The 13,714-nt window shown below is 44.3% G+C and overlaps 1 protein-coding gene across 1 annotated transcript in view; it reads left to right on the top strand.

Moving 5' to 3' along the window:
- LOC311489897 (solute carrier family 22 member 23-like) overlaps positions 1-13,714 on the top strand; it is a 30,936-nt gene that overhangs the window by 11,814 nt on the left and 5,408 nt on the right. The window contains exons 4-6 of the mRNA XM_084547209.1: positions 9,985-10,153; positions 11,777-11,904; positions 13,700-13,710. Of these exons, the coding sequence (XP_084403335.1) occupies positions 9,985-10,153; positions 11,777-11,904; positions 13,700-13,710 (308 nt within the window). The remainder of the gene's footprint in view (positions 1-9,984; positions 10,154-11,776; positions 11,905-13,699; positions 13,711-13,714) is intronic.

The following is a 13,714-nucleotide window of genomic DNA, read 5'->3' as shown; positions in this document are numbered from 1 at the left end:
GAAAGTTTGCAGAAATTATTAATTGGCTGAGCTGATAAGTGGAAAATGTAAGGATGGCTTGTACATTTCAGACTTGGTAACACAATTCTTGCACTACATTCATATCTATCATGATGCAAATAATGAGCAATGGTAGACGATTCTTCTCCATGATGGGGTGAACAATGCATCTTGCTTTATAAATGCAGCTATAATTTAATAGGCCTGCATTCCAAGAGTCATATTATTTTCAGTTAGACTACAGACTTTCTCCCCTTATATGTCCTCCTCCTTTATCCTCTCTCTCTCTCTCTCTCTCTCTCTCTCTCTCTCTCTCTCTCTCTCTCTCTCTCTCTCTCTCTCTCTCTCTCTCTCTCTCTCTCTCTCTCTCTCTCTCTCTCTCTCTCTCTCTCTCTCTCTCTCTCTCTCTCTCTCTCTCTCTCTCTCTCTCTCTCTCTCTCTCTCTCTCTCTCCCTCTATTCTGTCAGTACTCTCTTTTATGGCATTGCACATTGTCTCTCAGTTTCATCACTTTAAGCCGACCTTCACTGCCTTCGGCTCGACCAGTCTCGTTCCTGTTTTGCATATTTTGCATTTGCCATTCTACCGTACACCCAGCAGCCTATGGAACTACAATATAGTGAGTGGAAAGAAAATTAAGTGGTCACGATTCATATTTTGACGTGCATTTTGATTTCATTCAAATGAGAGATAGAGAACGCAACACCTTACCCTTTGCTGTTTGAGAAGGTTGAGCAATGGCTCGGAGGTTTATAGAAAACTACCTATGGATCTAGTGCCTATATAATGCCCAACAGGTTTCAGGCCTGCGTAAAGCACCTGAACTTTAGAGCTTGGTCAGAAAACCAATAATGATCCATTTGCATCAACAGTAAATACAAGATCCTGGCAGTTCCTTGCTGTAGCTGGTAATTATAGTCTAGCATACAAGTACCTTATTTGCCTGTGAAAACAAGCAATAACCAAGCACAATTTTCACATCCAATGGCTGAAAAATTTCCACCTTCCTGCTGCTGGGTGGTTTCCCATTTCAGTCTGTATGTAAAGTAACAAACTAATTTCCCCACAGAAGCTGCTTCACGTTTTTTTTATTTTTTTTTTTTATAACTCTTCTTGAGAATCTCATGCTTTAGTGCTTGCTGCGACACTGTAACATACAGTACACTCAGTATGGCAGGGCTTAGTTGTCTATATGTGTGTTTAAGCTTTGTATAGGTTCTGTGTTGCTACAATATACCACCACCCTTATTTCTATTCATGTGTGGCCTCCGTCACATGATATTTAGCCTGCAGCCAGTCTGTATTGACAAAACTACACTGGAGCTGCTTCAAGAGCAGGAACGCAGTGGTTCAATAACGCATTACTGGAGAGGATCAATCGTTTTATTTCAAGGCATTCGGTTAGGGGAATTTATTGCGCTCACATGAAGCTGGACCGCATGCTAATATTCACTGTGGTGCTGACACTCTGTCAGTCATATGACATGCTACAGTGTAGACCACATGATCTTTTGTGGCTTTGCTTTGTTTGCTCACAAAGGAAAACCTGAGCCGAATCACAGCTTCAGTTCTGTTTGCACTGGAGACGTTGCTCGAATCCCCCCCCCTTACTTTCTCCGACTTGGCAATCCAGAAGGTATCATTATGACAACTGCGATCGTTTTATTTTATTTGAATGACATTTTTAATACTTCCTTGGGAATATGCTGATGCAGTACTTAGAAGATGCTACCTCTTTCCAGGCCGCAGCAATTTGCGCACAACTGCTGTCCGCTCTACCAGGATGGGTTGTCGAAGTCGAGTCCACTGCGGGGCCCAACTGGCTGATGCGATGTGACACCTCTGCAGCTCCTGATGCTAAATGCCTCACAGAGAGAAAGAAGAAGTGGGAAGAGAGTTGGTGGCAGGAAGGTTTCAGTCAAGGGGAGAGAGTCGTGACAAGTAACTAGTATAAGGAAAGAGACGTAAAGACTGAGCAGTATGTGGCATTTTGCACAGTCTGTTGAGACTTTTCATATCCGAGGAGTGACTGACAAAGAGGCAGCGTGATACAATTACACCACCACCGCAAATGAAAGCGTTTCTTTAAATTAACGTTAAGCCCCAAACCAAGCTAATGCATCTCTTTATTACACTGATCATCAGTGTGTTGGCTCCTGCAGGATAGCAAAGCCCATAGCTATAGAAAGTCATCTGATGCAGCGCTGCTATTTATACCACAGTGCTCCATCAGTGTGAGCTAGCCTTTTTAGCATCACAGCGCGAGGCCTCATAGTGCATATAGCTCAGTATTGAGGTGCAGCTCACTAATGCATTTTTACAGTAAACACCCAACCCCTCCCTCACGCCTGGCCCACAGCTCCCAGCCCCCACCCCACTTAAAAACACACACCACACAACAGTTAGCTGAGTCATGCTAGCTGGCTGCACTGGGTGTTTGTGTGAGAATATTGTGATCAGCTTGGGACTGCGCAATTGTGCTGTGGGGCAGTGGTCCAGAGCCCGTCTTGCCTGTGTGAAAGAATTATGGGTTAAAGTTTGTCTCCACTAAAATCCATGCCAGATTAAATGCACCGGCTCTTTTAATCTTATACCTTAGTTTTCTGGTATCGGTTGTTAATTTTGCTAAAAGGCGGGCTGTTTGCCTTACAGATTAAAAAGGGGAGCAAATGTCTCTAAGCTCTAAGTGGCATGCTTGCTCACTTCCCATGTTTGAGTCAGAAGTGGCATGTCTCCACATGTCGTGGCCTGTGTGAGAGGAGCTCTTGTAGAGTAAGATGCAGCAGACAAAGGGAGCGATGATGGAGCACATGATTCTGTTGTGTCATGAATCATGCAGAGCTTTATGGCTTTTCTGTATCTGGCCTTTGACACAGATGTCCGTGGCTGCCTTGCGCATGATGATCTAGAAGACAAAGTGTATTGTTTTATAGAGGGTGGTGTGGATCACTCTTACATTTCTTGGCTAGCGCACTTCTCTTTAAGATAGTGTATTCTGTGTTGGCTTAATGTGTGACTCTGCATTGAAATGGTATCGCATTGTGATTACAACGTGGAAGGTTATATATGCACAGTGTTTGCCGTTCTATTGGTAACGCAGACTTGTGGGACAAGTTGTGGGAACAACATTGCTAGGCAATGTTCGGCGTCTAGAAACCACCAAGTCTAACAATTTAGCAAGGTAACGAGTGGTTACCTTGTGTTGTTGGGAATCCAAAGGCATAAAGAAAAGGCTAAACTGGTTGGTACACTCATCAACCACAAGATTAATCCCATCCACCTAATATTGTTTAGTTCTCCCTTTTGCCTTCCACACCGTTCAGGCCTTCTGAGTGTGTCCTATGGTGTTGGTATGGGAGTCTTTGGATCCTATGGGTTGAGGGGAGGGGCCACTGTGGATCAAGCTCGTTCCAGTGCATCCCACAGATGCTTGATAAGTTTGGGGTATGGGGAGTTTGGAAGCCAAGTCAACATCTTGAACTATTTTTTAATGTTTTTTAAGCTGTTCTTAAGCAGTTTTGTGGTGTATTAGGCCACATTGTCTTGCTGGGTACGGCTGCTGCCATTAGAGAGTGTAGTTGCTATGGGGTGGGGATGTCTGGTATCCATCTACATAACATCTACATGAATACTAGGACCAGATTTCTCAGCAGACCATTGTTACTCCCTTCACGTGTTATTGGTTTTAATGTTGTGGCTGATCAGTCTCAATTCCAATGTAACAACTTGTAAACTCTCAACATTTGGAAAATTTGGCTTCCACAATTGTGTTTACCACATAAGGGGCATGTACATATGGACTTCCTGTGAATAAAGTGAACACCAAATCCATTAGGAAGCACTGTATGTCCTCTTCTCTGAATACTTCATTTCACTGCTAGCATCAATGGCCAAGCTTCACCAGCGACATAGTTGAAGCGTTGCTCAAGTGCTCGTCGTATGTCGTCATCTGATGAACCAAACGCATATAATTGGTTGGCGCTTCACTGCGCGCTTGAAGCGCTTAAAAAAGGTTGAAGCCAGCTCAACTATTTGTAGCACGCCGTGTCCAAAATGCAGCACCAAGTCAGATGTCAGCTTGCAGTGTCGTATCATTGGCTCCTGTTGAAAATTACTTGTGATCTGTTGCTTCTCTGTCTGTGGTGTGAACACTGAACAACTGTTAATGAGTAGCTGCTTAGACTGGCCAATGAATATTTGATAGTATTTTATTCTTAGCCCTCGGCTATTGTTTGGATTCTCCAATAATGGCACAGTGTGATGGGGTAGGTTCTGTTTATGTGCTGAGCAAGAATTCGGAATTGAAAATGACGTAACCATGTCCTGTGCTGAGAGAACCTTGGTTTAGCAGAGGATTTAATACCGTTGAGTCCTAGCTAAAATGCACACTGCATACATTGTTTGTGCCATCAAGACGCTTGAACTCTGCATGGGCCCATGTTAACAACTAATGCTGATCAGTTTGCTTTGTGGTATCATTTTTATAGTCCGTTCAGTGTAATAATGCTGGAGCAATATGACATATTGAGAAACCATCTAAATATCAGCCGCTCTATATATTGATGCAAGGATGCGGTCAATGATTGTTCAGCCCTATTAGCAAGCACAGTTTATTTTGGGGAATTAAGTCACATTGTCTTTGTTTCAGTGGAGTATTATTGCTGCTAATGTGCTTCTGTTTGCTGTCACTACTTTGGTAAATGTACTGGACTTGAATGGCTGTATTTTACTAGAAACGCAAGGGGAGAACATGACATAAAGATCAATGACGCTAAAGCACTCTGCTGCATATGTGACGCATGTATAGGTTTTTTTAAATTGTGTTAGAGCTATAATTTAATGGCTTTTAGTGTTACTATGTGACTTGATACCATAGTTCAGTAAGGAGCTAGTAAGTAAGGTCTTAATCTGTTACTATAACAATAATATGCATTACTTTCAAGTGCTTTTATTCTCTTGTGAACCCTAAACTCAAAGCACCACATCAGATACATTTATTGTGCATTCATTGGCAGCACCAAGAGGAACACGTAAAAGTGAAATGGCAATTTAGGCTGAGGATGTGGAGGAAGTAAAAAGCATGCAGGAGGTGCACGTTACTATAAAACACGCCATAGTCGGAATTAAATATTAATCTGTGTATAGTCATGCGTGTCCTTCCAGCTGTCTGTCCAGCGTAGATTTAATTCATTTCAACAATGGAGTAAACCGCCTCTGATCAGACAGGATGGTGGGTCAAGAACACTTCCTGCTGCAGCGCAATGCTGTGTTTTGTCAGGTCAGACAGTTCCGGGCCGGCCTCGTCTTCTTTACTCTTCCTCTGTTGGCTGTAATGAGGTGCTTTCTCTCAGCGGTGCCCTCGTCTTATACCACAGGCATTAATCTCTCTGTGCACACAGATGAGGCGCAGGGAAGGAGGGAGGCGTGGGGAGAAAAAAATAAAAATGGAAGCCCTGTGTGTGTGTGTTTATCTGTGTAAATGCTTTCCCTTTGTGTCGGATTCGTGTTTGCTGGCAAAGACTGACAGGCAGCATTCTGCGCGGGGTTGGCCTCACCTGAGCAGTGCGTGTCAGAGCTGGACTATATGGTTATGGCTTCATTAGAAAAGCAGCTGGCTTACACCACTGCAGAGAACCTGCACTGCCGTCAAGAGACCCATGCATTCTGTATGTTAAGATCCAGACTGCAAACTGTAAACCCAGTACAAAAGCTTGCTGCTTCACACAGTGTACTGTCCTCGTTCTTCCCCACAATCTGCTCCAGATGTCTCCTGATAAATGGGTTAAGGTGCACACTCCATTTTTTTCCCCTCTTCTCTGAGCAGGGTTAAAGTTCCCTTTTGTGCTGAGCTGGCATTGTTGCCAATTTTCTCTGCTGAAACATTAGCTTGCATGTGTTGGGTGAGGAAGCTGTGTATTTCCTACATCTGTTTTTCTTTTTCTTTTTTTAACTTTGGGGACTTTGGAAGACCTCTTCCTCTTAAAAGCAGACTGAATGTGTTGCTTTCTCCATGGAATCATATTTTTAACCCCTGTTGCTTGCAAACCACATTGCATGACAAATAGTCAAGCTACGTTGCACCACACATTCCTGAGTCAAATCAGCACTGTCAACCTTTGCACTTTCTTTGGATCAAATGCGGTTTCACTTCTTCTTTGGTCAGACTGTGTAAAATCCTAGGCTAAATGTCACAAATGACATTCAGTTACTTGTGCCAGTATCTTATTTTGTGGTGATCTTTCTTTGTGTGTGGGGGAAGAAGGGTGAAGGGACTTGTGAGGTACTTAGTACATACAAATACACCAACTTTATCAAAAGAAAATACTCTCCTCGGGGGGTTTTATTGGCCTGCTTGTTGATAGTTCAAAAGAAAGGGCCTGAGGCTCGTTGGGGCTTGTTGGCATTCTGTGAAGCTCAAGATAAGAGACTAATCAATGAGTATGACCTTATTCTTAGTCAATTGCCCCTTTATGCATACCTCAGGAATTTTGTGTGCTAACACAGTCGCCCTATATGTGCATATATGAAAAGAAAAGAGTGGCATAAATAGTCCCTTTAAAAATGCTCTTTGGAATGCTCTTTACCCGAGTAATTGTAAGTTAGCTGCAGTTTGTTTTTGCCCATGTGTTCTCAGAATCTGAGTTATCTGCCATCAGCAGGATCCTCTAACTGCATCAGCCCTAAAACAAATATCAATGAGCAGAGAAGGGCATTTTAACATTCCTTTTAATTGACCTGACAAAGGCCTTTGACCTTGTCAGTCTAAGCGTTTCATGCTCCATCAGAGTATTGGCTTTCTGCCATGGCTTCCTCACACAGTTATGTTCTTCTGAACTTTGAAGGGGGAATTGTATCCCCTTCCTCCTCAGATGCTTCGGTTGAGATCGACTGTGGCTTGAGCGGCTGTGCGCTCGCCCCCACACTGTTTTATTTATTCCTCTGTGTCGTCACCGCGTCCCACTGAGGATACGGTTTGCCTTTCGCACAAACAAACTGTTCGAAATGTAGTAACGCGAGGCAAAGACCAAGGTTTGCTGGGCCCTAATCAGGAAAATGCTGTTTGCTGACACCGCCGCCCCGGCCTGTCACAGAGAAGAAGAATCGCACCCTAAACGCATCAGCAGCTTTGCACAGGAGTTTAGTCTCTCAAACTATTTCCAACTGTGCCCACAGTTTTTTTTTTTTTTTAGAACTTCTAACATTTATCTATTGTAATTGCTGTCTGGGGCGAGCCAAATGTCAACCACCCGTGTAAGGATGAACGCTGCTATTGCCGGGTCTGAGGAGAAGTAGAGAAAAGAATGTCATTCTCCAATTTCCTTTTTCATTCTTACATCAACCAGTTTAATCACTTTTTATTTATGCGCACGCTGCACACGCCTTCAGGGACAGATGATTTCCTCGTGTACAGGACTAATCAGACTTTGGTTGTGTGACAAGCACTGACACAGGCTTGCATTGTCTTCATGTTAACTCATTTTTGTGTGGGACATTAGGATTATTTTGTTTTGCTCTGCTGTAACTAATCAATAGCAGTAATGTTATTTTCTATTGAAGCACAAGTTATAGTTGCAAGGGCTGTCTGTTCTGTCACTGTTCCAATCGGGTACTGGTTAAGTAGCTATTGTATGTAGAGAGCTGATATCCACTTTTTTTTTTTTTTATACCACCTACAGGGCTTTAATTGATTGTTTCTTCAGTGGGAGGAAACGGTCTTTAATGAGCACACCCAAACCTATTTTAATTGCAAAAATGAATCAGAGGAGTGGGTGGATGCGGAAAGTCTAAAGCACAGGAATTACAAAGCAGCGGAGGTAAATTACACAAGAAGAGAAGGAGCATAGCTGAGAGATGGGAGCTTTTCACCTGGGACGCCTGCGAGAAGGCTTCCAGGTCCCGACTTGGTAACTGTGTCCGTAATCTGTTTTCGTTGCTGCTAAAACAAAATCATAATAACGGGATGAATATTAATCGCAGCGAACAAACCTCTGTTTTCTAGGGAAAGGCTCCTTATCTTAATCATTTTACTTAACGGATCAAGTGGCCGGGATTAGGCGGAGTAATGGTGGCGCGGAGCCGCACGGACCTCATGTGACCAGCAGAAAGGTCATGACATTAGCCTGTGGGTACAGGGAGCGGCTGCGCTGAGTGCCTTTAGTGGTCGGCCGATCTCTTTCACTCGTGGAACAATGGGCTTCCTTGACGGTGCCGTGCACTTGATAAGAGTGGGCTACTGTGGCTTGCACCGGCGAGTGTGATTCATATTCCTGTTTTGCCAAAGTCAGCACAGCAATAATCTTCTTTGAGGATTATCATTATTATTAATTGGCTGTTGGCCTGATCGTTGATTATGTCATTTCCCCATCGACTCTCCTCGATATCTGTACAAATGCATTTAAATGTATCTATTTTTATGAGCTCCTACGCTACGCCGCACTTGTTTTGTTACCTCCAAGACTGTTGGTTAGCTACTGTAGGGAGTTTCTTGTGTGTTACATCAGATTACTTATTGGTAGATTTATGTCAGTGGGACAGAGGCTGCGGCAGAGCATTCTGGGAATGCTGATCTAGTGGGTTGTGGAGGATTAGGGTCAGCAGTACTAAGGAGCTCAAGTCTCTTTTGCACAGCCTCTGGTTCTCATTCTGCATTTCAGTCTAGATCAATTATACATACGGCATACCTGTACTGTCATATTAATGGCTACCGTAATGTAGCTTGCCCCGCCGTGTGTCGGCGTACGCGAGCACTTTTCCGTTGCTCACCACAGCGTGTGCTTTTCCGGTCACAATGCAGTGGCCTGTTCAAGTGCGCATGACGCCTTACACATAACCGAAGAATTCCAATCCCATGCAGTCCGTAGCCAGTGAAGCGGCACTTTTCTCCCAGCGGAGAAGGAGCCTTGAGGTTAGTTGGTTCAAACTCAGCAGGTCTTGCACCCATCGCCCCGCTCTCCACTCATTGGCTTTGTCATTCCAGCTGCGATAGTGTCTGTGAACAGAGAGCATTATTCATGTCCTCAGAGGGGGGCAAGTCCTAATTGAAATTCCAGTCTTTTCCACTGGAATGAAGCGGGGACGCCGACACCCACTGTATTATGCCAGCCCTGTCACCTTGAAAGGCCCATCTGGAGATTCCTGGGGAGCAGAAAAGACCCATTAGGAAAAAAACAGTGCGAGAAAAAGGAATAATTGAAGCGGCACGGAAGATTTGTGTGGCATGAGAATAGCAGCGTTACAGTAGCGCTCACTTGGCTTTGATGCCAAGCCTATCCTCTGTACTGCAGTAACTAAAGGGCTGTACTGTCTGTGGTTGCTGGCTGCCAGTGTGGCGTGCATGCTAATGACCGGGTGAATGAATCGGTGCCATTCTGATAGAGGAGAAACGAGTACAAGGAACCTCTTTCTAGTTGGTTCACCCTCACAGCGGCCTACTGTCGTCCTCTGTTTACTGTCTCTGAACAACAACGTGGTGATTTATTGTGGCTGCACTGATTTTGTTTGATCAATCACTTAATCATTCAGTCTATAAAATGTCACAAAAGGAAAAAACACTTTGCACAAGGGTTTCAAACCAAATTTCCAAAACTCACAGATGCGTGGGAATCGGTGGGTCCTTACAAACGGTAACTTGTACTAAGCTTCATGTCATGACAGACACTCATACTTGTTGCAAAGTTTTCTGTGTTGCATCAGAACAACTTGCTGAGGATGGCATGACTCTCCAAATAGATGTCCTGGCAAGTCTGCCTCAGGCAGAGGAGATATATTAGTCATTTAACACGGTGCAACTTGTTTGTTTCTTTGCATCTGAATTATGATGATGATGCATATTCCTCTGTTTTTTGTTTTTTTTCGGATTTTTGGTTTTGTTTTTATATGACGTGGCTGAACTCATTCTGGTGTCACACTGACAAGAAATCTTGAAAATTTCCCTGTGATTGCAACACATGCTGATTTTTCTCCCTTCTTCGTTCTCTCTGCCAGGGATCGAGCTGTGCCTGCCAGGATGGCGGTTTTCCATGACCGTGGTGGCCAGTTTTATGGTGTTGGGTGGTCAGCTGCTCATGCCCGGCTTGGCGTACCTGTGTCGTGACTGGCAGGTACTCCAAGCTGTCATCATCTGTCCCCTGCTGCTCATGCTGTCCTACATTTGGTAAGGAAAAAAAAATATACCTTAGCATGTGCTACATTTTGGTACGGAGCTGTCTTAGGCTTGTGTCATTTTGTTGGAGTTGAATGGCGGCTGAATACACCTTCAAATTTAACTAGAGGCTGTATTTGGTTGGTCCGTTCTCCCTATGTACTGCAGATATGAAGGGCTCATTCGAGTGTTATTAGTAAATTTCCATTACGCTTGCAAACAAAAGCCGAATTCATGGTCACAGATAATGATGCACTCATTGAAACTCACTCAAACTATTCTGTATTCCACTTTTGCTAATAGGTCCCCCTAAATCATGTATACACTTCCTTTAAAATGTTAAATTCTACTCCTCTACTGCAAGAACGTGGTGTCATCTGCAACAATAATGTACATGAGTTAGATTCTAAGCATCCCATGTTTCTACAGTCTAATTTAAACCTTGTTAAAATGTTTTTAACAAAGATTTAGAGAATATATTCCCCCATAACGGGCCGTGGTGCAGACATGCTCTACAATGCTACTGATGTGTGATACAAAGATGGCAAAGGAAAATCCAATACTATAGAGTTTTTATTATCCAAGAGTATCTAAGGCCTTGGCTTTCTATGATGAAAGAGCAAGAAAGAGGTTCCATTCAGAAACAGTCAATATTAGTCATATAGTGCACCTCCATTAGCGGAGGACTCAGACTGCAGAACTAATACGGATTTCCGCAGCAGGATCAAGAAACCTCAGGTTGACCCGACGATACAAAGTTATCCCCCACCACTCTGCAGTGAGCTGTCTGCTTTGATGCAATCACGGCCTTGTGTGCTGAAAGCCCGCACAAGTCAAGGACACAAAGGAGGCTGTGAACCGAACGCTGTCTCTCTGAGATATTAGTGGACGTCGCACCGTGAACTCAGCCTGAGGGGTTCACGGGCAAACATCTATTGTCAATCTAGCCGCTAGTTAAGCTGCCTCTCGTGGCACCTCCTTGCACGTGCAATCGAGCCGTCCACGTAGCGTGAGGCACACGAGTGCATTAGTAAGCTATATCTGTCCTGTAATAAGCGCGTTCTGGGAAAAAGAACGGACCCATGTCGGCTTTCTTGATTAATCCAAACAGAATTCACTGTGAGGGGCTGACTCTGTAAACACAGAAACAAAAAAATGCTGATTGGGCTGGAGATTTAAATGCTGCAGGTGATCTAAGTTTCCAGATTCGTGGAAATGACTGCAAACTGCACTACAAAAAACCTGCACTTTGAAATCAGTCACAACATCGTTGTGCTTGCTATCTCCACATCAACATGCACTCCTTCTGCAAACAGATCCTACGCCGCTCAGAGGAATATGTGCACCATAATGTAATACAAATAACTATATAGTAGAGCATACATAAAATGAGAACAGGCTCAGGGATGACAATGGGTGTGAGGCAGAACCGCCTGTGAATTGTGTTTGACTCTGAAGTGGAGTCTGAGCTCACGGTGCACTCTTGTTCCCTACATTGTGTTCCGAATGTGTAGCAAAAAATAGATTTAACCGTGCTAGCCAGACTCCAATGAGATTTTAAAAGGAGGACTCTTCTCGTGCGGAGTCACTTTTCATGTCACATTAACAAGGACATCCCCCCGTCTTTTTTGACAGGATCTTCCCTGAGTCACTGCGCTGGCTGCTGGCCACTCAACAGTACGGCCGTTCCAAGTGGATCATGGGGCACATAGCAAAGAAAAATAAAGCGAATATGGAGCTCGACGCAGACAACATCCTCACAGGTAATGAATGCAGTGCATGACTATTTTGCCAGAATCCACATTGTGCCACCGCAGGTTTGCCTCGGGTGTCTGCTGTCCCTTATTTTTGAGGCATCGGCGTCTCTGGTTGCGCTTTCCCAAACGAGACGGGCTGACAAGGTTATGTCAATTTCCTGTCTTGTTACCATAGTTACCTGCCACCACAGCGCAGCAGCAGTGGGCGTCGAGAGTTGCATTATGACACTCTCAAATGCTCATTAATTTCATTACGGCCTGGATGAGTGGACATGAGCCGACACGACGGCGTGCAGATGGCGAATGGGTGCCGGTCAGGACCTTTGACCCCAGGTTAACTGCACTCAGAGGCAAACAGCAGAGTGAACTGCATTGTTGACAAATGTCGTGGCAGATTGCATTCGTATTAATCTTTAACAGCGCTGATGGCTTTTGTCCCACTACTGCTTACTCTTAGTTGTCGATATATTTAGGAGGGGGGAAAAGACTGCAAAAGGAAGTGCTAAGACTGAAATTGACTGTGCTTTGTCAGATGTGTGTGCTGAGTCAGCATTTGGAGAGAAAAAAACCTGCCATAGACATTAATTTATCCTCTCTTGTTTTTATAGTAACAGGCTGTCCTGAATCCTTACAGAACTATTTTGTACTTTCAAGCGCTCAGCACTAAATACGTAGTTGGGCACTGGATGTACTTAGCGCTGCTACAGAAGAGGCGTTGAGGAACCTCTTCAAGCGCAGCATGGCCTCGAGGCATGACTGATACATGTGCAACTGCTGATTAGGTCATGTTTGGAAAGTGAGCAGAATGATTTGCACACATCTCATCTGGGATAATATTACTCAGAAGTTTGTAGCTCTGCCAGGGGATCACTGGAAAAGCCTGAGTAGGCCTGTGAAAGATAACCTTGAGGGGGTGGTGTGGAATGCTGTCACATGCCTGAGTCAACGAACGTACAGTACCGTGAAGCAGAGGTGCGTTACTGTGGCAACCGGCACTCCGATACCAAAAACACCCCCGCCGCACGCCGCGTCACGCATCTGGAAACGATGCTCAGAGGTGCCGCCTTCCTCGTGAACTTCTCTTCCGTGAGCGTCGTCACACGTCTCGCAGAGCAGCTGGAGCCGATCTGACCCTGCTCATTAAAAATGCATGTGGAATCTTCTGTGGTTGCTGTAAATCAAGGTTGGCCTCGTCTGACTCTTCGGAGAACCCAGGGGGCCGTCAAAGTTTCCTTTAATTTAAAAACTATAATATACCTGTCAATAACTGACTAGACCTGAGATCGCAAATCCAATTCAAGGGCACTGCCATTTGTACATTTGTCACCCTGCTTCATGAGCATGTATGTTATTGAAGTTGTAGCGGGTCTCACTGTACTTTACTGTACAGCCACAACATTAAAACCACTGACGGGAGAAGTAAATAACATTGACCATCTTGCGACAAGACAATGTTCTGCTGAGAAACTTTTGGACCTGGCATTCGTGTGATGTTGTATGTAGTTATATGTAGCACCCACCTAGACCAGACCAGACCAGGCGCCCCCACCCCACAGCAATGACACTCCTTGACACTCCCCACTAACAACATCCTGTTGCCAGACATCCCGTGTCTATTCTCTGATGAGAAGTGAGACGTACACAGCATTAGGAAGGTGGTCATAATGTTATGCGTGATCGGTGTATAAAAGCCTGAGTAAAACCGTTTTCTTTCGGATTTACCAAACAAAGCACAGCATTGTGGGATGGGAATTCTGTAAAATAAAATCTCTTTTATTCTTGTGTTGTTGTTTTTTTCCAGAACTACAAAGAGCTC

This window comes from Chelon labrosus (assembly GCF_963514085.1).
Source record: "Chelon labrosus genome assembly, chromosome: 6".
In the NCBI taxonomy this organism is placed as follows: domain Eukaryota; kingdom Metazoa; phylum Chordata; class Actinopteri; order Mugiliformes; family Mugilidae; genus Chelon; species Chelon labrosus.
Note: the sequence above shows the minus strand (reverse complement) of the source record. Positions and strands in the feature narration are given on the sequence as shown.